The 14,096-nt window shown below is 41.9% G+C and overlaps 1 protein-coding gene across 3 annotated transcripts in view; it reads left to right on the forward strand.

Annotated features, from left to right (window-relative positions):
* The first annotated feature begins 8,005 nt into the window (after positions 1-8,005).
* The window catches only part of LOC139376440 (mediator of RNA polymerase II transcription subunit 24), a 33,737-nt gene continuing 27,646 nt past the window's right edge, over positions 8,006-14,096 (forward strand). For 2 of the 3 annotated variants that reach the window (XM_071119043.1, XM_071119044.1), the window contains exons 1-3: positions 8,013-8,107; positions 8,882-9,012; positions 9,115-9,197. In XM_071119043.1, coding sequence (XP_070975144.1) covers positions 8,883-9,012; positions 9,115-9,197 — 213 coding nt within the window. In that variant the 5' untranslated portion in view covers positions 8,013-8,107; position 8,882. Of the gene's footprint in view, positions 8,108-8,881; positions 9,013-9,114; positions 9,198-14,096 lie in introns of all 3 variants that reach the window. The other variant, XM_071119042.1, reaches the window with a different exon arrangement.

A 14,096-nucleotide genomic window follows, 5' to 3' on the forward strand; every position in this document is an offset into this window, starting at 1 on the left:
GTGTGGTGAAGTCCTGAGAAAAGACCGGAAGCTTTTTGGTCTGTCTGGTGAGTGGACTGGCCTCTGTCATCACCTGCTCTAATAGCCCTTTTACTGGGAGAGAGCAAGGATGGGTTTCTCATCTCTCTATCCCTCCTTCCACCCTCCGGTCTCTCCATCCATGCCAGCAAGAGTACTGTCTCTTTATAACCATCCTCTGCAGGGTCTGAAACAACCGGATGCATCCGTTTTTCAGGGGAAATGGAACGCGAGCCTGGGGCACTTTTGGATGTTAAAACCTCTCTAGGGGGTGTGGGACGGTAACGTCCCACCTGGCCAACATCCAGTGAAATTGCAGTGTGCCAAATTCAAAAACAGAAATACTCATTATAAAAATTCATAAAACATACGAGTGTTATACATCGGTTTAAAGATGAACTTATTGTTAATCCAACCACAGTGTCAGATTTCAAAAAGGCTTTACGGCAAAAGCATACCATGCGATTATCTGAGAACAGCGCCCAGCAGACAAATCATTACAAACAGTTACCAGTCAAGTAGAGGAGTTACAAAAGTCAGAAATAGCAATACAATTAATCACTTACCTTTGATGATCTCATATGGTTGCACTCACAACACTCCCATTTACTCAATAAATGTTTGTTTTGTTCGATAAAGTCCCTCTTTATATCCAAAAACCTCAGTTTTGTTCGTGCGTTTTGTTCAGTAATCCACAGGTTCGAAGGCATTCACAACAGGCAGATGAAAAATCCTAAAAGTATCAGTAAAGTTCGTAGAAACATGTCAAACGATGTTTATAATCAATCCTCAGGTTGTTTTTAGTCATAATATTCAATAATATTTCAACTGGACAAAAGCTTTGTCAATATAAAAAGGAAAACAAGAAAGGCGCGCGAAAAACCTCTGGGACACTGCAGTGTCCACTCATTCAGGGGTCTTACTCCCTCATTTTTCAGAATACAAGCCTGAAACAATTTCTAATGACTGTTGATATCTAGTGGAAGCCATAGGAAGTGCAAGTTGAGTCCTAAGTCAATGGATACTGTAATGGCATTCAATAGAAAACTACAAACAGAAAAAAATCTCAATTACTGGATGGATTTTTCTCAGATTTTCGCCTAACATATCAGTTCTGTTATACTCACAGACATTATTTTACAGTTTTTTTCGATTGCTAAACGACAGTGGACACAACTGGAGTCACATGTGCAAAACTCTAACTACAGTCTGCACAGCAGCAGTTCATGTGGACCAAACTCTAGTTCGTTTTTCATTGCTTGAACACAGTTTTCAAAACTCTACACACTTATCCCATGACTTTAACCACAACCTGCACAACACTGTGGATTTACAGCACTTTGTTCAAATGCTAACACACTGCTGTCAAAACTGTGAACCACACATTCAAAACGGAATAGATTTCAGCCTTGTGCCTTTCAAACACTGCTGATTGCAATTTCAGCTGAAAGGCTAAGCAGGTGTCTTGTTTTAGACTTGTTAGTGAACACACACACATATTACAGTATATATAGGTAGAGCTCAGAAAGACTCATTTTGGAAATGGAACAAGGAAGATGGGTTCGTGGAGGGAGAAGGGTGGCAGGGAGAGGGCGGATGCGTGGAGGAAGACAAAGAAGACAAAGAGCTGTTATTTCAGATGAAATAAGGGCTACACTTATAGACCATGTCGTGAACCATGGTCTCTCATTGAGAGAGGCAGGGTTGAGGGTGCAACCCAATCTGCAAAGATCCACAGTGGCATCTGTAATGCAAATTTTCCATCATGCAAACAGGTGAGAGTTACATCCTTACAGTAAATGAAAACATTACAGGAATCTATTTTGTATTGCAATTATAGAATGTTTATACAGATATATATTACAGTAAGTTTGACTGTAAAATATATTTTTACAACAGGACCCAAAGGCTGCCCCCAACAGGGGGAAGAGGAAAAATATTTTCAGATGCGCAGGAAAATGCTATTGTTGACATGGTTGTTGTCAATAATGCAATAAAACTGCGGGAGATTCAAGATAGAGTGCTGGCTGATAATGATATATTTGAAAATGTTAATTCTGTCAGCACAACAACTATTGCTCGAGTCCTAAAGAAACACCAAGTTACAATGAAGCAGTTATACACTGTACCGTTCGAGAGAAACAGTGAACGGGTAAAAGAGCAAAGATACCAATATGTCCAGGTAAGACGTCTGAGGTTACGTACACAGCTATACAAAATATTTACAGTAAAAAAAAACACTAGCATTTCTACAGTAAAACTGTGCACTTACTGTTTTTCAGAGAGTAATGGAGGTGGAAGCACTGGAAAGACCACATTCATTTGTATTTATCGATGAAGCTGGATTTAACCTTGCCAAAACACGGCGCAGAGGAAGGAATGTTATAGGTCAAAGGGCCACTGTGGAGGTTCCAGGCCAAAGGGGGGGAAATATCACCATGTGTGCTGCAATGGCCAATGATGGTTTGCTTCTCAACACACCACTCATTGGCCCATACAACACAGAAAGGCGTATAGCTTTCCTAGAACAGCTCTATGCTCAGCTAGTGCCAGCAGAACAGGGGGAGCCAGTAAGAAACCCCCAAGTTTTTGTCATAGTTTGCGATAACGTTGCTTTTCACCACTCTGCAGCTGTCACAGATTGGTTTGCAGCACATCACAGATTTATGGTTTTGTACCTGCCTGCATATTCACCTTTCCTCAACCCAATAGAGTAGTTTTTCTCTGCCTGGAGGTGGAAAGTGTTTGGTCAACTCCTACATGACCAAATGTCTCTTTTGGAAGCTATGCGTGCCGGATGTGAGGACACGAGTCCAGAGGACTGCCAGGGATGGATAAGGCACTCCAGAAGGTTCTTCCCCAGGTGCATGGCAAGAGAAAACATTAGATGTGATGTTGAAGAAAACCTGTGGCCTGATGCTAGAGAGAGGCAGGATTAGCCCCTCAATTATTTGTTTGAATTACAGTATGTGCTTTTAGTTTCTACCTTTTTTTTCTCATTACTGTAATTCCGTAAATTACTACAGACTATTGAAGCAAACTGCTAATTTTCATTTACCTTAAAGAATTGTTATGTTCTAAAAAAATTATAAATCATGTGAAAGAATGTCACTCTTTTCTTTGAAGAAAATATTACTTTGTATGAAGTCACTGAAATTGTTCAAACTGTAAAGATGAAAAGTTTGTATTTTCTGTATTGGTGTTTGATGCTAGTGTTTTTACTCTCAGTGTGTTCTGAGTGACAGTGTGTGTTATCTCAGTGAGGGTTGTGCATAATGTTTGGCTGCACTGAGCGTGTTTTGAGCCATGTGTTAAGAGTTGTGTTGCTTGGAATGAGTTTTGCAGGTGATGTGAACTGTTTAGCTCAGGTGACTGTTGGTAGTGCAGACTGTAGTTAGAGTTTTGCACATGTGACTCCAGTTGTGCCCACTGTCGTTTAGCAATCGAAAAAAACTGTAACAGTTTTGGAAACGTTAGAGTGTTTTCTATCCAAATCTACCAATGCATATCCTAGCTTCTGGGCCTGAGTAGCAGGCAGTTTATTTTGGGCACGCTTTTCATCCAGAGGTGAAAATAGTGACCCTACCCTAGTGAAGTTTTCACAAGGTGACACTATATCTTAACTCCTCCTCCACATTTACTGGATTAGTTCAACAGTGCAGAAGAGAACCTCCACCGGCCATTTTCTTATTTCGTCAAGACCAGAAAGGAAGAAACGCTGCTCTGGCGTTGCTTTTACGGCTGATAACTTAGATTACTCTATCACTGACATCACTGTGTCCCCAGTGGACACAGGCCCTTCTCCGGCCCAGACAGAGTCTCCTGTGTCAGGCAGAATGGGAGCCATTGTGGCCCTGGGGAACAGAACGTCCACACAAAGACAGGCTGGGTTGGAGGCGTGGGGTGTTAGGGGGAGACAGCATCTCGCCCAACCTGACATTGTCTATGGCTATGCCACTTTATGTCAGGCACAACAATAACCGAAGAGTCCTGCATTTAACCAGGGAATTCTGCATTTAATGCAATGCACTACACTACCTCTCAACTCCACTGGTTTGTATGGTAACTACGGGCTCTTAGGGATGGGCCACTGACAGAACTAATATGGCGTCTGAGATGGGCACACAGAGGACAGAGGACATTGCTGCTGACATAGACAAGTGAAACTGGAGACACACAGTGACAGGTCCCCACTACTACAGACAAGGACCTTACTGAGAACCCCGAAAATGAATGTCCCTGTTACATAAGAAGTCCATTCTTTCTCATGTCATTCATTCACTCTTTGGTAATCTACTGTGGTAAATTAAATAGTTACATTATGTAAGATATAAGAAAATAACATGTGTGGTTTTACATATACCTAAATATCAAAAGTATCAAAAGTAAATGTAATTGCTAAAATATAAGTATAAGTATAAGTAAAAGTAGAAATCCTTTCATATTCCATATACTAAACAATCCAGATGGCACCCTTTTTAAATATGTTTTATTATTTAGGGATAACCAGGGGAACACTCCAACATTCAGACATAATTTACAAACAAAGCATTTGGGTTTAGTGAGTCCGCCAGATCAGAGGCAATAGGGGTGACCAGGGATGTTCTCTTGATAAGTGGGTGAATTGGACCATTTTTCTGTCGTTAGTCATTCAAAATGTAACGAGTACTTTGAGTGTCAGGGAAAATCTATGTAGTAAAAAGTACATTGTATTTCTTCATGAATGTAGTGAAGTAAAATTAAAAGTTGTCAAAAATATAAATAATAAAGTACAGCACAGATACCCCCCAAAACGACTTAAGTAGTTATTTAAAGTATTTTTACTTAAGTTCTTTACACCACTGACATTATGTGGGTTGACTGCTGTAACAACACAGAATAAAAATATATATTCAAGTCCCATGATGGTAGTGACTCTGCTTATCACTTATTAACCATCATTTATTCACATTACTTTACGTTCATGAAATGTTTCAGTTGTTGGGTATATTACATTTGTTTTATTGGATGACTTTATTATTTCATTCCAAGTCATCATCTCATCTCTATAGAGCTGCAGCCTATGCTTTCTGATAAAAGTCACTATTTTGAAGTAAATAAGGTATACTTTTATGATTGTTGAATACCAACTATCAATCACTTGGATCATGCATTTTCAGGAAGAGATACCTTGTGAACAGTGGAGGCTGGTGGGAGGAGCTATAGGTGGATGGCCTCATTGTAATGGCTGGAGTGGAATCAATGGAACGGAGTCAAACGTGGTTTCCATATGTTTGATACCGTTACAATGAGCCATTACAATGAGCCCATCCTCCTATAGCTCCTCCCATTAGCCTCCACTGTTCACGAAGCAACAGCTGCTCTCTACATCCCCCTTCATAATACTCCATTCTTCTGACTCTTCTGTAGCAGGTGTAAAAGAAACACAGACTGGACAAGTAGATGCTTAATGGATTATGGTCATTGTAGTTAATTACCAAGTTTTAAAGCATTACACTATGTACAATATTGGTCCTGTTGGAAACTACAACTCCATACTACATCGCACAGTTCAGGCTGTATCTGATTTATCTCTTGAGAAACGGTGCAAAGCTCAGAAAAAACAGAACAACATGGAATTCAAATAATTGAATCGGTCTGTCTATTAGTTGTTTAAAAAAACAAAAATAACCAACAGTTTGGTTAATGGCTCAGAACTAGTAGGCCTATTGTGGCCTTTTTAGTGTGATATGTTACCATTAAATTAGTAATTGTTTATCCATATCATCTTTTTTTGTTAATCTACACCAAACCCACTGTATTCTCTGTGAGGATTTGTCATAGACATAGACAGATGACACATCTCTGTATCTTTTCTATTATGGCGTCTGTGAGAGCACATGCAGCCCCATTGAGCCCATCTCCATTTTGAAGTAGTCCATTTTCTTCCTCTACTACTGCTATGAGTTGGTAAACAAACTGAAAGGGTGCCTACTGCCACCTGGAGTGTGTTGTTTGAACATGTATAAAGCCAAGGTTGGCGATTTACTGCCACCTGCAGTTATAGTTGGAATGTTTGTTCACAAGTACAATTAATTGGCTGACCCCTCCTGGTGAACTGGATGGAATTATGTGATCCTTTCTTTAACCCATAGGAAGTCCCACCCAGTTGACTACTTCAACATGTGAAATTCCTCAATGGCGCTGCCCATGCTAAAATGGGCTTTCTGGCACTAGAATTGTCTAAGTCTATGTGATTTGTTACTCTAAGCTCTCAGCCAAACCAAAACATGTAATTGTTCTGTGGCAAGGAGCTCATCCAACATACAGTACCAGTCAAAAGTTTGGACACACCTACTCATTCAAGGGTTTTTCTTTATTTTTACTATTTTCTACATTGTAGAAAAATAGTTAAGACATCAAAACTATGAAATAACACATATTTAATCATGTAGTAACCAAAAAAGTGTTAAACAAATCAAAATATATTTTAGATTCTTCAAAGTAGCCAACCTTTGTCTTGATGACAGCTTTCCACACTCTTGGTATTCTTTCATCCAGCTTCACCTAGAATGCTTTTCCAACAGTCTTGAAGGAGTTCCTACATATGCTAAACACTTGTTGGCTGCTTTTCCTTCACTCTGCGGTCCAACTCATGCAAAACTATCTCAGTTGTGTTGAGGTCGGGTGACTGTGGAGGCCAGGTCATCTGATTCAGCACTCTACCACTCTCTTTCTTGGTCAAATAGCCCTTACATAGCCTGGAGGTGTGTTGGGTCATTGTCCTATTGAAAAACAAATGATAGTCCCACTAATCGCAAACCAGATGGGATGGTGTATCGCTGCAGAATGTTGTGGTAGCCATGCTGGTTAAGTGTGCCTTGAATTCTAAATAAATCACTGACAGTGTCACCAGCAAAGCACCACCACACCATCACACCTCCTCCTCCATGCTTCATGGTGGGAACTACACATGCGGAGATCATCTGTTCACCTACTCTGTGTCTCACAAAGACACGGCGGTTGGAACCAAAAATCTAAATTTGGACTCATTAGACCAAAGGAGAGATTTCCACAGGTCTAATGCCCATTGCTCATGTTTCTTGGCCCAAGTAAGTCTCTTCTTCTTATTGGTGTCCTTTATTAGTTGTTTCTTTGCAGCAATTCGACCATGAAGGCTTGATTCACGCAGTCTCCTCTGAACACTTGATATCTCTGAACTCCTCTGAACACTTGTATCACCATGCCTATATTGTCACAATACAACAGATTGGCTCAAACGCATTAGGAAAATAAAGAAATTCCACAAATTAACTTTTAATAAGGCATTTAAATGCATTCCAGGTGACTACCTCATCATACTGGTTGAGAGAATGCCAAAAGTGTGCAAAGCTGTCATCAAGGCAAAGGGTGGCTGCTTTGAAGAATCTAAAATCTAAAATATATTTTGATTTGTTTTTTTTCACCTTTATTTAACCAGGTAGGCCAGTTGAGAACAAGTTCTCATTTACAAATGCGACCTGGCCAAGATAAAGCAAAGCAGTGCGACAAAAACAACAACACAAAGTTACACATAGGATAAACAAACGCACAGTCAATAACTCAATAGAAAATATGTATAGTGTGTGAAAATGAAGTAAGGAGGTAAAGCAATAAATAGGCCATAATGGCGAAGTAATTACAATTTAGCAAATAACACTGGAGTGACAGATGTGCAGATAAGGATGTGCAACTAGAAATACTGGTGTGCAAAAGAGCATGATTCCATATGTGTTATTTCATAGTTTTTATGTCTTCACTATTATTCTACATTGTAGAAAATAGTAAAACATGAAGAAAAACCCTTGAATGACTCGGTGTCCAAAATTTTGACTGGTACTGTAAGTGGGAATGTGGTGACCTCTAGTGGCAAAAAGCGGTGATGACAGGTTTATACGAAAAGAAACCAATGGGCTTGCTGTTTACTCAGAGCTGTTTCTCTTGACCAATCAATGCTAACGATGTTGTTATAGTAGAAAAAAAAATGAAAAAGATGGCGTTCATTGTCTTGTAAATCTGACTGAGTACCACGTTAGGCTAACGTTACATTTAAACATTCTCGACATTTCATGTGAGTATACATTTAACTGGTAGTTTATCTATCTAACGTTACGTATATCATAGTATTCATATTGAATACGCCAGGGCTCTCGTTCAACTTCACCCTACCTGCACATACAGACAGACAGCTAGCTAGCTGTAGCTAGCTAGCCACTTTGCGGAGGAAGACCGATTGCTAGCTTGTCATGTTTTTGGTAGATAATTATATTTCTCAAATGCACATTGTAATACGTGAACAACAGTCTTGCGAACATAGTCTACACGGGGGAAAACAATAAACGAGCTAGAAAGTCTCATCCGGTACGGTAAAGTGTGTATGTAGTAGTTATGCCTGGTTCATGGGCATAGCGACGCGTTCCGTGCGCCCGAGCTTTCTCCTTCGCAGATTTCTTCAATACTTTTGTTACTTCTCACCAAAGCAACGATGTTGGTTGAGCGCGGACAAATTCTGTGTGGGCAGTGTGTAATTTCTCCAAAATATGAATTAACAACTCTTTAACACTTTGTTTACAACCAGACTGTTTCTGGTTCATGCATGCGTGTCGGATCTGCACTACAAGCGGCATTGCGGTCCGACGCATAGCGCATGAACCAGAGGTACATGCATAGCATCTAAGTCGTGAGCCAGCAGTGTCGACTAGGCACAACTTTGTTGCTAGTTTCACCAAGAAAATCGTACATCATGGAGCTTATATATCGTAGGACATTGACATGTGCAAAAAACGAACTCTTGAATTCCATGTAAGGCATGTGGTTGATAGATAACATGTGTGGCACTTGTCAGTATGAAGGTGGTCAATTTGAAACAAGCCATCCTCCAGGCTTGGAAGGAGCGCTGGAGCGACTATCAATGGGCCATCAACATCAAAAAGAACTTCCCAAAGGGAGCCACATGGGACTACCTCAACTTGGCAGGTCAGCTGATTTATGTTGATCAACCATATCAATGTTTGGGAAATGGAAAGTCAACAATGAATGTGTATGATTTCATTATTGTTGTATTTCCCTATGTTCCAGAGGCTCTCATGGAGCAGGCAATGATTGGCCCTTCTCCCAACCCGCTCATCTTGTCCTACCTCAAGTATGCCATCAGTTCCCAGGTAAGGTTTACATTTTGAAACCCATATTTTACCATATACATAACTCAAAATACACACATATTCCAGGCCATACGTGAAAATTCTAACTTTTTGATGAAACTTGGTTCACTTCTACAGTTTGAGGCCCTGAACATTTTCAGATATGGATCACAAAAACCATCACAAAAAACCATCACAAAAACGACTCATGGCAGCCATTTTCCATTCCACCATAACCAAATAATGTATTGTGCGTCATATCTCCTGAACCAAACATGAACACATAGGGTTAGACATTACACATTCTATGTTTTGATGGTCAAGGATTACAATGGTGCCATGTACAACAACATAAACAGTTCAGATTATTATATAATGGTGGAGTACTGGAATACCTTGAAAATCAGACGTTTTCTCAAGTTGGTACTTAAAAAGTACTTGAAATGAGAGGAGAACAGAAAATGAGGAAATATGTTAATAAGAAAAATATATTAGAAAAATGCCTTGGTGTAGCGAATTAATTTCCATGCAGATTACCGAGTTATATTTCGTCATGTGCTTCACGTTCTGGTTGCCAGGCGCGCTCGCTCTTTCCACCCACATTGCCACTCAGACAGGCAGGTACAGAACTGACTGATTAGGCGCTTCCAAACGTCACATTGATAGCTAAAATGCCAGGCAAGTATAGATTCAATCTTGCCTGGCGGGATATTGATGTTTATGAATGGGTTTTGCCAGACCCAACCAGGGATGTAGTGGAGGGTAAATGCCGTTTATGCACCTTTGTTATTTTGTTCATTAGCGTTTACGCACTTATTGCATTTCCAGTGTTGCTCAAGGCTTCTTGATCTGAGTTCTAATCGCGCCTAACTCTGAACGAGTGACGGATTCATGTATGCTTGTTATATTCGCCAGCTCCCCCGGTTTTACCTTGTTACCAGCGCATTCATTCACCACTTTGTCTTTGGAAACTTTGGAAACTCTGTCGTGTCAACAGAAATCCCCCAAACAAAAACCCTCTGACTCACGGAGAATGAGTAAATAGTCAGTGATATTTCAATCAGATGTCTAGCCAGCTAGATAGATCAAGGGCTCTGTAGGAAAAAAACTCAGAAAGGCTCGAACCTAGAAAGAAACCTAGAGGTGAACCAGACTCTGAGGTGTGGCCTGTCCTCTTCTGGCTGTGCCGGGTGGAGGTTATAAGAGTACTTGGCCATTTTATGGCCAGATTGTTCTTCAAGATGTTCATAGATGACCGGGAGGGTCAAATAATAATCACAGTGGTTGTAGAGGGCAACCGGTCAGTACCTCAGGAGTAAATGTCAATTGGCTTTTCATAGCCGAGCAGAGAGTCGGAGAGACTCCGGGACAAGGTAGCACATCCGGTGAACAGGTCAGGGTTCCCTCGCCGCAGGCAGAGCAGTTGAAACTGGAGCAGCAGCACAACCAGGTGGACTGGGGATAGCAAGGAGTCATCAGGCCAGGTAGTCCTGAGCCATGATCCTAGGGCTCATGTCCTCCGGGAGGGAGAGAGACAAAATTAGAGGGAGCATACTTAAATTCACACAGGACACCAGATAAGGAGAATTACACCAGATATAACAGACTGACCCTAGCCCCCTGGCACATAGACTATTGCAGCATAGATACTGGAGACATGCAGTGGGTCAAGGGACACTGTGGCCCTGTCCGACGATACCCCCGGACAGGGCCAACCAGGCAGGATAAAACCACACCCACTTTGCCAAAGCACAGCCTCCACACCACTAGAGGGATATCAACGGGCCACGAACCGACTACCCTGAGACAAGGCTGAGTATAGCCCACAAAGATCTCCTCCACCACACAAGCCCGAGGGGGCGCAATACCTGACAGGAAGATCACGTCTGTGACTCAACTCACTCAAGTGATGCACCCCTCCTAGGGACGACATGGAAGAGCACTAGTAAGCCAGTGACTCAGCCCCCGTAATATGGTCAGATGCAGAGAATCCCAGTGGAGAGAGGAGCCGGCCAGGCAGAAACAGCAAGGGCAGTTCGTCACTCCAGTGTCTTGCCATTCACCTTCGCAACCCTGGGCCAGACTACACTAAATCATAGGACCTACTTGAAGAGATGAGTCTTCAGTAAGGACTTTAAGGTCGAGACCGAGTCTGCGTCTTTCACATGGATAGGCAGCTCATTCCATAGAAATTGAGCTCTGTAGGAGAAAGCCCTGCCTCCAGCTGTTTGCTCAGAAATTCTAGGGACAATAAGGAGGCCTGCGCCTTGTGACTGAAGCATTTTGTATACATTATTTGTCTTCAGGAACGCAGTTAGTTGCTGCGCAACAGCTTTTTCCAAAAATAGTGAGAGGAATGGGAGATTCGATATAGGCCGATTTAGTTATTAAAAAGATTTTCCGGGTCAAGGTTTGGCTTTTTCAAGAGAGGCTTTAATACTGGATAGGGAGCCATTTTTTATTATTCAACAGGAGGGCCAAGCACCGGAAGTAGCTCTTTCGGTTCAACTGAGCTTTGGAGAAATACGCAGATTCAAAGTGGAGTCTGTAATTATTTTTTTAATGATCTTGATCTTTTCTTTGAAGTTTGAATTTATCACTGCTGAAGTGAAAGCTAAAATCTGTTGAATGCTGCTTTTTAGTTCGCTTTGCGACAGGATTAAAAATACATTTTGGATTGTTCTTGTTCTTCTCAATTAGGTTGTAGAAATAGGATGATCGAGCAGCAGTGAGGGCTCTTCGATATTGCACGGTACTGTCTTTCCAAGTTAGTTGCAACGGAAATGATAGAGCGCCATTTCCGTTCCAATTTTTTTGGAAGCTTTCTTCAGGGCTCGGGTGTTTTCTGTTTACCAGGGAGAACATTTCTTGTGCCCATTGTTTTTGTTTTTAGGGATTTGACTGCATCCTAGGGTATTAGGCATGTCCTTGGGTAGGTGGAGGGAGTCTGGAAGGGCATCTAGGAATCTTTGGGTTGTCTGAGAATTTATAGCACGGCTTTTGATGATCCTTGGTTGGGGTCTGAGCAGATTATTTGTTGTGATTGCAAACTTAATAAAATGGTGGTCCGATAGTCCAGGATTATGAGGAAAAACATTAAGATCCACAACATTTATTCTACGAGACAAAACTAGGTCCAGAGTATGACTCTGGCAGTGAGTAGGTCCGGAGACACGTTGGACAAAACCCACTGAGTCGATGATGGCTCCGAAAGCCTTTTGAAGTGGGTCTGTGGACTTTTCCACGTGACTATTGAAGTCACCAAAAATGTGAATATCTGCCATGACTACAAGGTCTGATTAGTTATTCAGGGAACTCCGTGAGGAACGTTGTATACGGCCCAGGAGTCCAGTAAAGAGTAGCTATAAAAAGTGATTGACTGGGCTGCATAAATTTCATGACTAGAAGCTCAAAAGACAGTATTTTTCTGTAAATTGCAATTTGCTCTCATAAGTGTTAGCAACACCTCCACCTTTGCGGGATGCACAGGGCTATGGTCACTAGTGTAACCAGGAGGTGAGGCCTCATTTTAACACAGTACGTTCATCAGGCTTGTGCCATGTTTCAGTCAGGCCGATCACTTCAAGATTATGATGTTTCGGTACCCTTTCCCAGATCTGTGCCTCGACACAATCCTTTCTCCGAGCTCTGCGGACAATTTCTTCGGCCTCATGGCTTGGTTTTTCCAATCAAGTTGTAGAAACATCTCAAGGATGATCATTGGAAACAGGATGCATCTGAGCTCAATTTCAAGTCTCATAGCAAATGGTCTGAATACATATGTTAAGGTATCAGTTTTTATTTTTAATACATTAGTAAATGTTTCTAAACCACTGTCATTATGGGGTATAGTGTGTAGATTGATGAGGGAGGGGGAAAACGATTTAATCAATTTTAGAATAAGGTAACAAAATGTGGAAAAAAAGTTGATCTGAATATTTTCTGAACGCAATGTACGTGTGTTCTGTGGGTGTCCCTGAGTAGGATGATACACCATTTCATGGAGCCACAATCTATAGGTTAGGCCAGGGTTTCGCAAACCCGGTCCTGGGGCCCCCCCCTGGGTGCACATTTTTTGACCTAGCACTACACAGCTGAATCAAATAATCATTGCTTGATGTTGAGTTGGTTATTTGAATCAGCTGTGTGTAGTACTAGGGCAAAAACCAAAACGTACACTTAGGTTGGGCCCCAGGACCGAGTACACCTAGGGTGGGCCCCAGGACCGAGTACACCTAGGGTGGGCCCCAGGACCGAGTACACCTAGGGTGGGCCCCAGGACCGAGTACACCTAGGGTGGGCCCCAGGACCGAGTACACCTAGGGTGGGCCCCAGGACCGAGTACACCTAGGGTGGGCCCCAGGACCGAGTACACCTAGGGTGGGCCCCAGGACCGAGTACACCTAGGGTGGGCCCCAGGACCGAGTACACCTAGGGTGGGCCCCAGGACCGAGTACACCTAGGGTGGGCCCCAGGACCGAGTACACCTAGGGTGGGCCCCAGGACCGAGTGGGAAACCCTGGGTTAGACTGTACAGTGCAATATGATTGCCCAATGCACACAATAGACTGACTTTGACTGTGGAAAATCCCCTTCAATGTCCTGCAATAAGAGCTAAGACGCTAATATTTGTTTATATTCCTGAGAATTGTTTTCTGTGGGTGTCACTGAGTACGCTGATACCCCATTTCATGGGTGCACAAGCCGTAGCTAAGGCTTTATAGTGCGTAGAAGTATGCCCCCAATGCAATTATGCAGTCTAATACTTCCACAGTTGGATTTCAACAGTTTTTTGTCAAACTAATGAATCATTGTATTTCATTTTAAATGATGTAACAACATTCCAATCTAGTCCAAATTGGCATGATTTCCCTGTGTATTTGTTTGCTTTGCTTTCAATGAGGGAGTTTTTTTTAAGGC

Source organism: Oncorhynchus clarkii, chromosome 20 (genome assembly GCF_045791955.1).
Source record: "Oncorhynchus clarkii lewisi isolate Uvic-CL-2024 chromosome 20, UVic_Ocla_1.0, whole genome shotgun sequence".
NCBI classification, from domain to species: Eukaryota; Metazoa; Chordata; class Actinopteri; order Salmoniformes; family Salmonidae; genus Oncorhynchus; species Oncorhynchus clarkii.